A 13,411-nucleotide genomic window follows, 5' to 3' on the forward strand; every position below is an offset into this window, starting at 1 on the left:
CTTGCACCTCTGGTTCATTCACTCAAAGTATTTACGGCTAATCTCATTGTCACCGTCGGTGGGTATCTGTAATCTGGCGTCAGCGGCCAATCTCTGCACGCCTCCGCCTGCTGCTGAAAGCGCCGCCGCTGTTTACGGGCCTCCGAGCCGCTGGCATGTGACGCAGCATTTTGTTGGCGTCGTTTGTGACCTTTCTATAGAAGGACCATGTGAGCGGACGGGTTCATTCTGTGCGTTTACCTCGCCAGCATCACGTTGTCTGTGTCATCCTTTCCCCATTCCCAGTCCTTCCCAGGATCCACAGCAAAGTGCAGAGGCAGCATTTTGTGCTCCGAGTCGGTGAGTGGAATCACAACTGCTGGTAGAAAAAGACAAAAAAATGAATAAAACTGTGTTGCAGTTTTATTCCTCACTAATCCAGGATATTTAAATTTGACCAGATTTTGAGCAGAAATACCAACACCCCCCCTCTAATTAAACATGAGCAGGTAGGGCTTTCACAGTAATCAATAAATAAATTAATCGCATTATAAACAGAAACAAACTGAATGACTTTCACTGACCTGATTTATCGTTTGGATTATAAAAGTCTTCAGTTTGGTAGTTTGGTCTCAACTAGCCCTTTTTTGAGGGGTGATTTTGTTTACAAAGTCTTCAAATTAATTTTATTTGTCATTTTGTTTATTTAAAATGTCTTCCAGTTCATTTAAAGTTTACTGATCTTTGAGAATGCGTTCTTGCATTACATTACTTAAAAAATGGTCTCACCACGACAATATTATAATTTATCACAATAACTTCTGGAACAATTTACCGTCCAGCAAAAATGTGTTATTGTGACCGGCCTATGTCCATTTATCATCCACATCCCAACGTAATAAAGAAACCATGTCACTGATCACACATTCTGGACCCGTCTACGTCTAAGCATGAGCATTTGCAAATATACTGACAGGAAATTGCCAAGATTCTAATTTGTTTGGCACAATTATGGCATCTTTTTTAGGATTTTTAAAGTAATCTATGGAGTTGTATTCAAATAAATGAAGACTTGCCTTCATCTTCCTGCTTTTAATTTTATAAAACTGTGTTGTTTCAAGTATTTTTTATTAGTTTTAGATATTTACAGTATACAGTGGTATAATAAATGATTAAAAAAACATTTGTTAGACATCTTGGTGGATTTCACTCTGAATTTTTTTCCCCCCCCAACTCTGATTTTATGTCTTTATGTGATTGAAGAGCTAATATACAATAACAGAATTTACAAACGAAAATAATACGTGTAAATCTGCAGAGTTCAGGTTGTGTTGAACCTGAACCTGACATCACATAAGGCAATACTAATGGCTTTTATTGGGAAATGTATATATATTTTTTAATTTATACTCTGGACCTTGAAACCTGGCATCTGAACAGAGCTGTGCCGGTTTCAGAGCCGCTGCAGACGTCAGGGGCCTCACCTTGATCTTTGGAGGTGTCCTTCTGCTCCATGGAGACCAGGGCAGAGAAGTGAGCCTGATCGTACGCCAGGACCAGCGGAGAGCGATGGCACTTGGCAGCTGGCACCTCCAGCGGTAGGTAGATGCCTCCAAACGGGATGGGAGCAAAGGCTGCGGCACAGAGAGGGGCACCGGGAACATTAGATGACACAAAACAAAAGGAATAATTAATAATAAATGAAAGCAGACAGATGTTCCTCCATTTTTTTGTGGAAACAAGGTCAGTAGTGTGTTGAAAGGTAAGGAAATAATTATAATATTGGTAAATATTGGTTATTGATGGTGGTGTCCTGACTGTCATATAACCTCATTAAGCTACTGCAGCAGTGGAAACACAGTTATCCTATTAGCTGGAAACGGTATCAGTATCGCTTAATTGTCATGTGTGAAAAATACAAAACGACGAAACCGTGACATACATGTGATAATTTCATACATGTGATAATTTCATACATGTCTAGAGTGGAAGTGAAGTGTGGCGGCCCCCTGCCTGATTCCCTCCAGGCTAAAAAGCATTAATAGGTGGAGGTTCTGCTGCACCAACCTTCTCCTCCAGAGTCCCTCAGCATGGTGTCGGCCACCACCACGATGGGCCTTCTGAGGACGTGAGCCAGGACGAAGACGTGAAACTCCTCTAAGCTCTCATAGACCGGCTCGTCAGACGATTCCGCCCTGCAGAAAGCAACAACAAACACAAACAAACAGCTGTTTACTCTGGAACTGACCCAGACCGCGTAAAAAAGCGATTCATTAAAAAGCATGGCCGCTCGGCTGTTTAGGCGTCTCAGAGGACATGTCACAGTGACGCGCCGCAGTTGTTTGTTCGTGGAAAACAAGCAGCGTGTGACTAAGTGGCGTGGGTTAACAGTCGGTGCATTGTCCGTGCCAGACCTTACCCGTTGGTGCCGTTGGTGCTGTAGTGGATTCTTGGCTCGCTGGAGGCCAGCTTCAACAGCTCGTTCCACTCTTTCTGCCACTCCTCCTCCGTGTACACCAGCCCGGACTGAGATGGGGGGGGGGGGGGAACGAAGGACACAGCTTTGTCATTTAGAGAGACGGTGTCGAATGTCACAGAAGCATGCGCCGACGTTCCTGCGTCTTACCACGAGGCTACAAACTGACAACTGAGCCTGTGCTGCTCAGACAGCAGCGCCAGAGTTTCTCATGGAAAATAAACGCTGCAGGAGCCGCAGCGGCCGTTGAAGAACGACCAGATATTAAGCAGTTATTGGTATGGCCTCTGCTCTGTGGGCGTCTGGTCGGCACGCCGGCTGCCGCCATGTTAAATAACACACTTGTTGCACCACAAAGCTTGCTTTCATACCAAAAAAACTACAGTCTAGAAAAAACTGAAAACAACCCCAAACAGCCTGGTTTTGTTTTGGAGTCACAGTACAGAACATTTACAGCCTTATGAGAGGATCAGGAGTTACAGCCGCCTGTCGAGAATACTGTTAAACAACCATCAGCATGTTAATAATGTGGGTCAAATTAAAAAATAACTGCAGGAATGTCTAAAAGGAGAAAAGATTTGATGTTCTGCATACAGTTTAACAGGGCCGGAACAATTAATCATTGAAATAATCATAAGCTAGATTAGTAATCGATTACTCACTAACTGGAGTGCATAGGCTCAAAAAAGGCCATTTGCTGAAAGAACAACATTATCACAGCAGTAAACTGATCAAAAAATATATTTTGCACTTAAGTAAAAAAAAAACATTTTATTTTATGTCTATATGTATGTTCTACCCATTTTTCAGATTTGCAAAGTGTTTCTACACTTTACCTTTAAATTCCTGCTCACATTTATAGCAACTATTGGGCTTTGGCCCAACTACTGAAATCCCTGATATGCAGCCAAGCCTTGTTAAATATGGATGCTGCATTGCTGAAGCAGCTGGTGATGAATAATGTACCTGAAAGTTTGGGTTTTAATTGCATAAAAACACAGTTTTAAGCTCCGGGAGCAGTTTTCTCTCGCAGGTTGAGGCAGATTCTTTTATCTGAGGCTCATTACTGACGCAGTTTGTAGTTTTGTGTAAAGTGGGGGTTTCCAAACTTTTGGTCACGTGGATCAAAATTGTCGAGACAAAAGTGAACAACTAAAATCAAACAAAAAAAAGTCAACCAATGTTTTTTTTTTTACTAAATGGATGTTATTTATGGTAACTCAAAAACTGAGCTTTCTTTTCACTATGACTTCAGCCAGACAATAGCTGAGTAAATGTGTCTCGGTCAGGGTAACGCACCTCTTTGTTCTGCTGGGTCTGCTGCCACCTCCACCTGCGCTTCAGAGCTTCTCTCTCCAGGCCGTGATCCATCAGCGCATACAGAGACTTCCGCAGCATCAGGTCACGATCATGGAAGCCCCACATTCCTGGATCAGAAACGCACAACATTTTTGTTTTTCTCTCCTACATAAAACATAAGAGAATCAGAAATTCTACAAATGTAGGGCTGCATTTATGTTTTTCAGACAAGACGTTAAGCTGGTGAGCAGAACAGGGTCTAGACTGATGTGTCCACATCAGCTGTGGCCTTATTAATTTCTCTGAACTGCATTCCTAAGAGGGCCACAAAGGGGAGGTGGATGCGCTCAGCAACACTGCAATTAGTTCTTCAGTCAACAGCGAAGCTCTCCTGCTGAATGCTAATGGAGAGGGAACCCGAACGCTACTGGAAGGGCTGAGACTCACCGAGCGAGGCGGCGTGCAACAGGCAGTTTCCGTCTCCGCTCGTCGCCAGCGGCAACAGATTCTGACAGTTTGGAACCACTTTCGTCCACCAGTTCAGTCGCCCTGCAGGCAGAGAATTCGACTTTAACCCCTGTGTTTAAGGAAGCGTGCACCTTTATGAGTCACGTGAGTGAAAGTCTGACCGGCGTTCTCCAGGGCCACCATCATGGACTGCTCAATCAGGTCCCTCTCGATGAAGCTGCGGAAGTCGTCCCTGTACACAGTGAGGTCCGGTAGCTGGAAAGTGCAGAGCGGCGTGTCGAGGAGCGGCTCGCTGCTGCTGCCGCCGGTGCTGGAGACGTGAGAGCGGGCCAGCGAAACGATGGTGGAACTGGCGTGAGAAATGCCCCTCGACAGACGCTTCTCTGACGCCGCTGAAACGCAACGGCAGAGAGGAAACGATGGGAAGTAAACCTTGAAACTGTTACAGTTTTACAATTAAATATGCAGTTTACTGTATTATTTTTAATAATGCAGTTTATTAAAAGATGGAAAGGTTAAAAACTTTGTGGGGGTTATATTGTTCAGGTTTTCTAATAAAAATTGAAGGATGTAAAGTTTAGTGGAAGGAAAAAGTTGGGTAGAAAAGGAACAGAAATAGTTCAAACAGACTGGACTTTGATCTACCATCGGTCCAGACTGTGAAAACTAAAAATAGCCGTTTTAAAATAGTTTTTTATTTTTACTTCTGTTATAAACTGTTAAACATAATCATCAAAGTTACTAGAAATATGTTGGCTGAGGTGCATAAATCTGTGTGTAATTCATGTATGCAACATAATTTTTGCTTTTTGAATTACTAAATTAATTAACTTTTTCATGATATTTTATTTTACTGAATCTGCAATACTTCCCTGTTTCTAACTTTGATTGTTTTACACTGTATTGTAGTTTAGATCGAGCCCAAAAACTTCAACCCAACCTGAGCCAGTCGACATCGAGTCTCAGCTCGATGCAAACCAACTAATTAACCTTCATTATAGGCCTGAGGCCGAAGTAAACCCGACATATTATTTTAATAATGTGTCGTTTTTAGGCTACAATTTAAATAAGTAGTGTAACTTCTTCCATTTCTAGCTTTTATTTAACTCAATTTTGTCACTTGTTGTCAGACAGGTGTAGATGTGTAACTGATAGGAGCGGAGCAGGGCGAGGCGCTGGTTACAGTCTAATGAACTTCTGCCTCTTTACTTTCTTTAACAAGCTACATTTATTTGTACAGCACATTTCAGAACAGGGCAGCTCAAAGCACTTTGCACTACACAAAACAGTTATGAAACAAATAAACATTACATCTTGTCAAACATCATCACAATTATGAAGAAAATATGCATCAAATACATTGATCAATGTCCCAGTTACTAGGCAGCTTTAAACAGGTGGGTTTTTAGTTTTGATTTAAAGGAACTCAGTGTTTCAGCATCTGTGCTGTTTTCTGGAAGTGCTCCTCTATTCAGACTATAATAAGTAGATTAACCCGCCTGGTAAAACTTTATTTGACGTGCATAAGAATGACATGACACTGTCATAACACCTGCCATGACCATGAAGGAGTCTTTATGAATGTTTATAACTGTTGTCATGAAGTGTCATTTATTAAATAATGACACTTTTAATGCAAAGTTGCTGTACATGTTGTATTAAAAGTCTATTAGAAGTGCCAACTTTGCATTAAATTGTAAATAATGCATAGGTGGCACTTTTAATGGACTTTCAATGCAACTTTTAGAGCAACTTTGCATTAAAAGTGTCATTATTCACCAAATGACACTTAAAGACAACAGTCACATTTATAAAGACTCCTTCATGTTCATGACAGATGTTATGTCATGTTTATGACAGTGTGGTGTCATTCCTATGCACGCCCCGTCAAATAAAGTGTTACCACACACCTTTATGTCAAGCATTCTCGTTTGACTTTCTCTGTATTTTCATCGCTGGCTGATTAAATGTGCCAGAAAAACGAATAGTTTTGGTCCGACCCGGCCTGGACATAAATTTAACCTCCACTGTACAGAGGTCTGTTTTGAACCTCCTTTGTGTTGTTGTGAAGGTGATGTGTAGCCAGGAAAGTAAGAAAAGTCGTTCAACTTTAGATAAGTCAACAAACACACCTTACAACCTTTGACAAGCAGAACAAAAACAACTAAATATTTTACATTTTTTCAAAATGGCTTCCAAATCTAATCACAATCAAGCGACCACATAAACAGACTTTGAACTCTAATGAAAAATAGACAAATATTTGCTAATCGTTGCGCCTCACCTTGCACCACCTCGTCTTGCCGGTGGAGAACAGGACGCCCCACCCGGGCCATCTCCTTCTCGGATGGCAGATAGACCCGGTCTTCTGGGAACGAGTACGTCAGGCTGCCGGCGTGGACCTGCCGCAGCTGCTCGAAGTCACTGAGCGCCGCCGTGAAGTCCCAGTTCTTACCTACACAGACGGAGGCAGAGGGGAGAAAACATTCATGTGACTCAACTGGACGACGGGACTCGACAACCTGGATCTGTTTTACAAGGCGAGCAAATGACGCGTCGTTAATGAGTTTAAATATTTACCACCAGTCATGGCAGCATGGGCCGTCTTATCTCATGCAAAGGCGCATTCCGTCACTCGGGTGAATACCAGCGTTCGCTGCTGCAGCTGCATTACATTTTCAGAGCATACATCTGCTGGCAGCTTGCACTGCTGCTAGGCAACAGAAATCCTCTTCACTTTAGCCATACCTTGCTTCTCTCAGTGTTTGGTAGCCAATAATAACAATAACAATAAGACACAAACAGCAACTGAAACTAGATATCGCAAGTGATGAAGCTCTGTGTCTACTTGAACCCACCTGACCTTTGTTTAGTTGCAGATCAGGTGGGTGAGGGGGGGAAAATGACCTAAAAATTAAGACATTTTAGGTCTTAAATATGTAAAAAAAAAATTAAATAAATAAATCTTTTTCACAATTATCATTATGTTGTGACTGTACAAGAATGGTAACTCCAGTACTAACTGCAGAAATGCACCACTAGATCAGAATCAACCAATCAGAGCCAGGAGGAGGGTCTTAGTGTTGTCAATCAATCTCATGTTCACCCCCTCCTGGTTGCTCTTTGCTAAGCTACAACTGGTTGATATTAGTTAGCATAGCCATTGATGATGGCCGTTAAATGGTTTTTCTGTAACAGTGCATCGTTTTAAAACTATTGACACAATGAGCGACGTACAGGAGGATGATTGACAGCGCTAAGACCCGCCTCCTGGCTCTCATTGATTGTGACTGGGAGCGTTGCATTTTTAGTATTGGTATTTTCACAGACTATCCGTTTGACAGCATACTGTCATGACATGGTGAGTTTTAATAAATATGTAAAAAACAAATTTTTAAAATAAAATCCTGAGGTTTATAAGGGCTAAGTCTCACCTTCTAGAAGATCTCTGGCCAATCCCGGTTCAGCTCCAGTAGAACGGACAAAGTCGGACAGGACTGCGTCCATGTCCACGGTCATGTGATCATGAATTCACAAGTTGAGTGGTTGCTTCCAAACATAAAAATACAAAAAGAAGAAAAAAAAACCAAACACGGACTCTGCTCTCCGAGACGGGACAGCCGACGAGGAGGTGGAGCCGTCCTCTGGTGAGCTACTCTACCGGCCACACCTGAGAAAAAAAATGGAAAAGGTTAAACAGAGATGTTATCAGATACTAAACAATTACACTACAGCTTGTGTTAAGAGATCAGAGATGTCTGACAGTACATGCTTCGTCCAAGCTGCTTTTAAATGTCATGGCTTTAACGCCCTGTAGCCAAAGCATTATCCAGAGACAAGGCAATCATATAAATGCCTTCAGTCAGTCAACTCTCAATACTAAATCCAGAAAACCTTCAGTTAATTCTGAAAAACCAGACTGCTTCATCTCACTGTCACGATGGCCTTTATGCATAACCTCATGTTTCTAATTGGCATTTCAAACAGTCAGACAGAACCAGAAGGTATTATGCTCCTCTTTTCACATGCTGCAAGGAAAGCAAAACACCAAATTAAACAGAAGTGTTTTCTCAAAATGATGTTTTGCTCCATGTCCTGCCTTATTTGTTTCACTACTTGCTGACGTCGAGTTGAATGCAAAACGAACAGAAATCCGACATGAGATCGCCTGCAGTAAACATGGGCCTGCTACAGTTGTGAAAGTTCAGAGCAGAGATTAAAACTCCACAAACGCCTGAAATTCAATATATTATATACAAAGGCGTAGGAGCGAGTCTGTCATTGGGGGGGACGCATATCGGAAACCTGACAGATCAGTAAATACCTTGAGCAGAAATGTCAAACAATTATGCCATCAACACGTCAGTCTGACCCTGGTTTCAGTAACAAGTTTTCTAACATGTTACTATTTACAATCCAATAATCAGATTAAAGTTATGCATAGTATAATGACCGTCAATCCAGGATGAATACTCACTTTAGCATTTGCCTCACAACAGGCTAACAGATTCTGAAATATCTTATTGGTCAAAATGCATTGATATAAATTGACTGGTAATTGAATTGGTTCCACTTCTTTCTAAAACCAAAGTAGAAAACAGCTCATATAATAAGACTCAGCAGTTTTAAACTCAATACATCAGTTTGACGAACAAAAATAAAATCTAAAAAACAAGTTTTGTTCTTCTTAACAACTCTCTACGTCAGTGCAACAGTTTGATCTACAAAATAAATAAAAATGATACTTTTCACATCTAACAGACCTTTAGCTCCTCACWGTTAACTCAGTCTCACTTTCCAGCTCTGCATTCAGTAACTTACCAAACATGAGCCATAAAAACACTGAAGCAAAAAACCTAAATGTTTTTATTCCCTGTCATTTTCAGCTGCAAACATTTAACTGAAATATCTACAGATGTTTCTGTCTCTGCCTCCCTCTGACTCTCTGCAGCCTGAAGTTCCTGCATGGATTCATGGATTTACAACAGACACTACAGTAATGTACAGTGTCAGAATGTGAACTAAATATAAAAAGTACAGAATGAGAATTTAAACAACTTAATTTTCAGATGGACACATTATTATACATCTCAACTCTATTTACTGTGTAGCAAAAAATGTCACTATTTTTAAACCTCTCGAGCACTTTTCTTATCGTCTCCTGTAATTAATATAATTAATTAATATAAATTTTATATCTTCACACTCTGAAACTCCACCTGGCTCTCCTGTGTCTTCCCTGACCTGCTCCTCTCATAATGAAATAGTTTAGTTAATTAAAAACAGTTAACACATATTTCAATAAACTAAATGAAGACCTCACCAGAGCTTCTTAACGTTTCTTCAACATCATTCTAGCTCTGCTGTTCTCCTAAATATCTAAATAATATAATATTATATGTTAAGTGGTCGAGTATGATCAGGTGTTGCTCACTTTAAATAATAAAAAGGCTAATTTTGCTGCTGTTTCAGTCTCATTCTAAATCATTATGACTAGACTAGCTAACTTTTAAACAAAGGTAGCAGTAAAATTTTGGACATGTGACTCTCCCAGAATTAAAACGGCTTAACCAAAAAGATTTAGTTCTATTTATGAAAGTAAACTGACAACAAGATGTTATAAACGAGCGATATTCATGGCAAAATTCCAGGCAGGTCGTTTACTTCATTCAAACGGAGTTTCTCTGACTGTCTGCTGCTGCCTTTACTCTGAGCCGTTCAGAGGGGGGAGGGGGCGGAAGCGCTCTGCCGAATGCGCTGTTGTGCGCCTTCAAAATAAAAGCACGCGAGTGGAAGGTTTTAAAATTCTTCGAAACTGAGGAAAAATTATTTGAGGGGGGGCAATGTGACTCTCTCCAATATCCCCCCCCCCGCTTCCTACGCCTATGATTATATATATATTAGAGATGTGCCGATCAGTTTTTTTTCTGCCCATTCCGATCACCCATGAGGTCCAATCACGGCCGATCACCGATACCGATCACATAATGATCATTATTTGTTTTATCATAAACACTACCGGTTACATTATGTGGAAAAAGGAACCATGAATTCACCTTAATTTAGACAAAAAATTGTTTTTGATCACTTCTTCCGAGAACAAAACAAAACAGGCATTGTGCAAATTGTACCGCTATCGGTAATACTTTCTTTAACAGACTGAAAACATATGAAGGCTCCGAAGAGGCTAAATAATGCAAAAAGTCAAAATAAAACCTCTCAACATTGCCAAAAAATTCAAGAATAAAACATTCAAAGGCAAATACAGGATCCATTACAATAAACTGTTTGCAGCTGTGCACTGCTTTACCTGCTATCTGATCCTCAGTATGTCTTTTTTACTGCAGTGAGCCTCGACGTAGCCAAACTCCGTCAAGCATGGCTTTTATACCTTATTCCATTCATCTGCTTAGCGATGGGTGGGGCAACACCGATGCGTCGGTGGGCGTATTGGTTTCAGCATAGACATCAACATTCATGTCGTATTCATGTCTATGGGTTTCAGCAAGTCACGTGACAGATACAGGAACTGTTTGGAAATGACATTAACGCGCCAAACTGTTTATAAGGAAGCGAATCTGTCAACCTGGCAAAAGCATTTGCCAAACTAATTCTTGATCTTTTACGCAACAGCGTCAACTATGGAGCAGCTTCAAACGGAGGGTTCCGCTGTGTGGGACCATTTTGATCTTTTATTGGAAAATAAATTTGTTTTCATTTTTGTCGTTTCATCCGGTTCTTGTCAGTTTCTACTTAATCTATCTGAATCCAAATTCAGCTGAAATCGACTCTTAGTTTACTTTCATATTATGTTCTGCAGGTTAAGTGTCGCATATGTTTGACTCTTATTTAAATAAATCCACCTTTTCAATGTTGAGGCATGAGAATGAAGTACCAGATTCACCTGCAGCCATTCTACAAATTACTCAGTTGCTTTTTATAAATTATTTCATATACAGTGAATGCTCGCTATAACCAGGTTCATCTTTCACGGTATCGCTGCTGCTTCGCAGATTTTTTTGTGCAGTTTTTTTCCCCACAGTGTTCTGCGTCCTGATCGACCATATGATTGGTAAAAACAGTCTCTGCGCTTCTTCTCTACCTGAGTGCCAATAACGTTACGGTATCCAATGCAGATTGGTCATTCAGCAGATGGAAACTGAAACTTTGAATGCCTGCTGGGAAAAAAAACTGGCCAAAGGCAGTAAAACCGGAGCGGAGGCTCGTTTGACGAGATCATCGCTCTGCCGTGGATACAGCTGTGAATCTGGCGGGGCAGCTTGGAGGAGACGCTTTCATGACAATGACTCCGGATCACAATAAGGCCCGATTGATGCACACGCACATTCGCTGATGTGAAAACAGGTTTTGTTCTTTGGTTTCAATGTAAAGTATTTATTTATGCTGCGTAATAACTGTAAAAACTAAAGGTAACTACTTCACGGATTTCGCTTATCACGGGTAATTTTCGGAACGCAACCCCTAAGAAAAACAAAGGTTCGCTGTAAATGTAGAGTTTACTTCATTTTTTTCCTACAGCAGGAGAAGTTTCCTCAAAAAAGCGTAACAGACTAAATTTCAAAATGTGGTAAAAACTTTTTTTTAAAATAAAAGTCTGTGGGGAAAAGAAACGGTCCACAAGCAACCTCATTCCTAACATTCACTTAAATTTTCACTTTATGGTACATGCTCACATTATTTATTGACTGTATATATATTTTAATATATTATGCGCATATTATACATGCGACTTACTATCTCTACCAACACGATTAAATATATATACATATGTTCTGTATCAGAATTAGCAGTAAAGCTTTTTAAACATTTTAGCAATTTGGGGACAACTATGGCCTTTTGCTCCTGTGAATACTGGGGGTCCACTATATTGGCAATAAATACATTTCAGTAAGAAAAAGAAAAGAGCAAAACCAATCTGGCAGTAAACACCTGTGGTATTTTCTGTTTTGACATTTTTCTCCTTTGTACTTACATAAGCCATATGCACCTGCTCTGTTCATCTTTAAAGCCCTCATACCTGTTAATTAGCCCCACTGTGTTCTCAATGCCGGCCCACTTGAACAGTGTGTGTCAGTAGAAACCGTTCAGACCCGCCAAACGGATCAGAATCAGCAGATTTCAGCTTGTTCTGCTCTGATGGGGATAATCTTGTAATTCACTCATTTTCTGTTGGATTCAAAAACCAATACCTCTAACAAAAAGCCCACAGCACATTTTCCCCTCTCCTTTGTGATATTCTGCTCAATAAAAAGTTGGAGACTGATCGGTTCACCTCTAAACATGACGTTTTCCGAACAATAATAATGCACGTTAATTAAACACTACAACTTTAAAAGGCCTGTATATCCTCATAAATCATATCTAAACTCATCACAGAGACATTTTTATCTCAGCTAATGTCATATGTTAATTTTTTGCTGGGAAAATTAGATATTTTCATCTCACTACAGCTAAATTATGCGTATAATATCAAATACACAATGAATAATTATCCCTGTCGATGCTCTGAAATCGATCACATAGCTCCACTCCTCGAATTTCATCGGCGGCTCAAAAGAAACTGTGGGGTTGCATCGGTCGGCCACTGAAATCAATGTAGAGGCATTATCAAAACCGAAAGAATAAGAGAGTCAGCATCAATGGGCTGTTGACACGAGGGATGCAGAGGGCAATCGATGCAGCAGCCGGACAGAAGGGATGAGTCAGAAGGCAGCCCTGAATCAACGGATGTTCAGTCGGGGCTGAAATAATATTCTGCAGGCAGATACAGGCCCAGCATGCATCCCAGATGGTTCACACTTTATATCAAATACAAATCTTAAATACACGTATATTATAACAAATGAGTTTTACCCCATGTTCAACTATTTTTAGCAACAAACGCATGATAAACCTTCCAGGATTCACAGTCATTCCTGATGACCGGTTCAGAAGCTGCTGGATCTGATCCCGACCCCATCTAGTCATCTCTTCCCCTCTGTCCCACAGCTCATCCACCACCCAGGGCTCCTAACTCAGCCGTGACTCAGTGAACTCTTTTCCACTGTGTCTGATGACTCACCGGTTTACTCTTCTCCACCATCCCTTCTTGCCTCCCTCGGTTTCTTTATCTTTATCAAAAGCCACGCAGGCGGAGGCTTTCTGAGCCAGAACTGGATTTCTGCAGCC

The 13,411-nt window shown here is 40.9% G+C and overlaps 1 protein-coding gene across 2 annotated transcripts in view; it reads right to left on the reverse strand.

Moving 5' to 3' along the window:
• Window positions 1-13,411, reverse strand: part of otud7b (OTU deubiquitinase 7B) — a 40,329-nt gene that overhangs the window by 7,937 nt on the left and 18,981 nt on the right. Inside the window, exons 2-10 of one of the 2 annotated variants that reach the window (XM_008430746.2) lie at window positions 7,657-7,892; window positions 6,507-6,677; window positions 4,384-4,614; window positions 4,202-4,303; window positions 3,755-3,882; window positions 2,399-2,505; window positions 2,047-2,174; window positions 1,464-1,613; window positions 241-355 (exon numbers count right to left, since the gene is read on the reverse strand). In XM_008430746.2, coding sequence (XP_008428968.1) covers window positions 241-355; window positions 1,464-1,613; window positions 2,047-2,174; window positions 2,399-2,505; window positions 3,755-3,882; window positions 4,202-4,303; window positions 4,384-4,614; window positions 6,507-6,677; window positions 7,657-7,741 — 1,217 coding nt within the window. In that variant the 5' untranslated portion in view covers window positions 7,742-7,892. Of the gene's footprint in view, window positions 1-240; window positions 359-1,463; window positions 1,614-2,046; window positions 2,175-2,398; window positions 2,506-3,754; window positions 3,883-4,201; window positions 4,304-4,383; window positions 4,615-6,506; window positions 6,678-7,656; window positions 7,893-13,411 lie in introns of both variants that reach the window. The other variant, XM_008430745.2, reaches the window with a different exon arrangement.

This window comes from Poecilia reticulata, linkage group LG16 (genome assembly GCF_000633615.1).
Source record: "Poecilia reticulata strain Guanapo linkage group LG16, Guppy_female_1.0+MT, whole genome shotgun sequence".
Classification (NCBI taxonomy): Eukaryota; Metazoa; Chordata; class Actinopteri; order Cyprinodontiformes; family Poeciliidae; genus Poecilia; species Poecilia reticulata.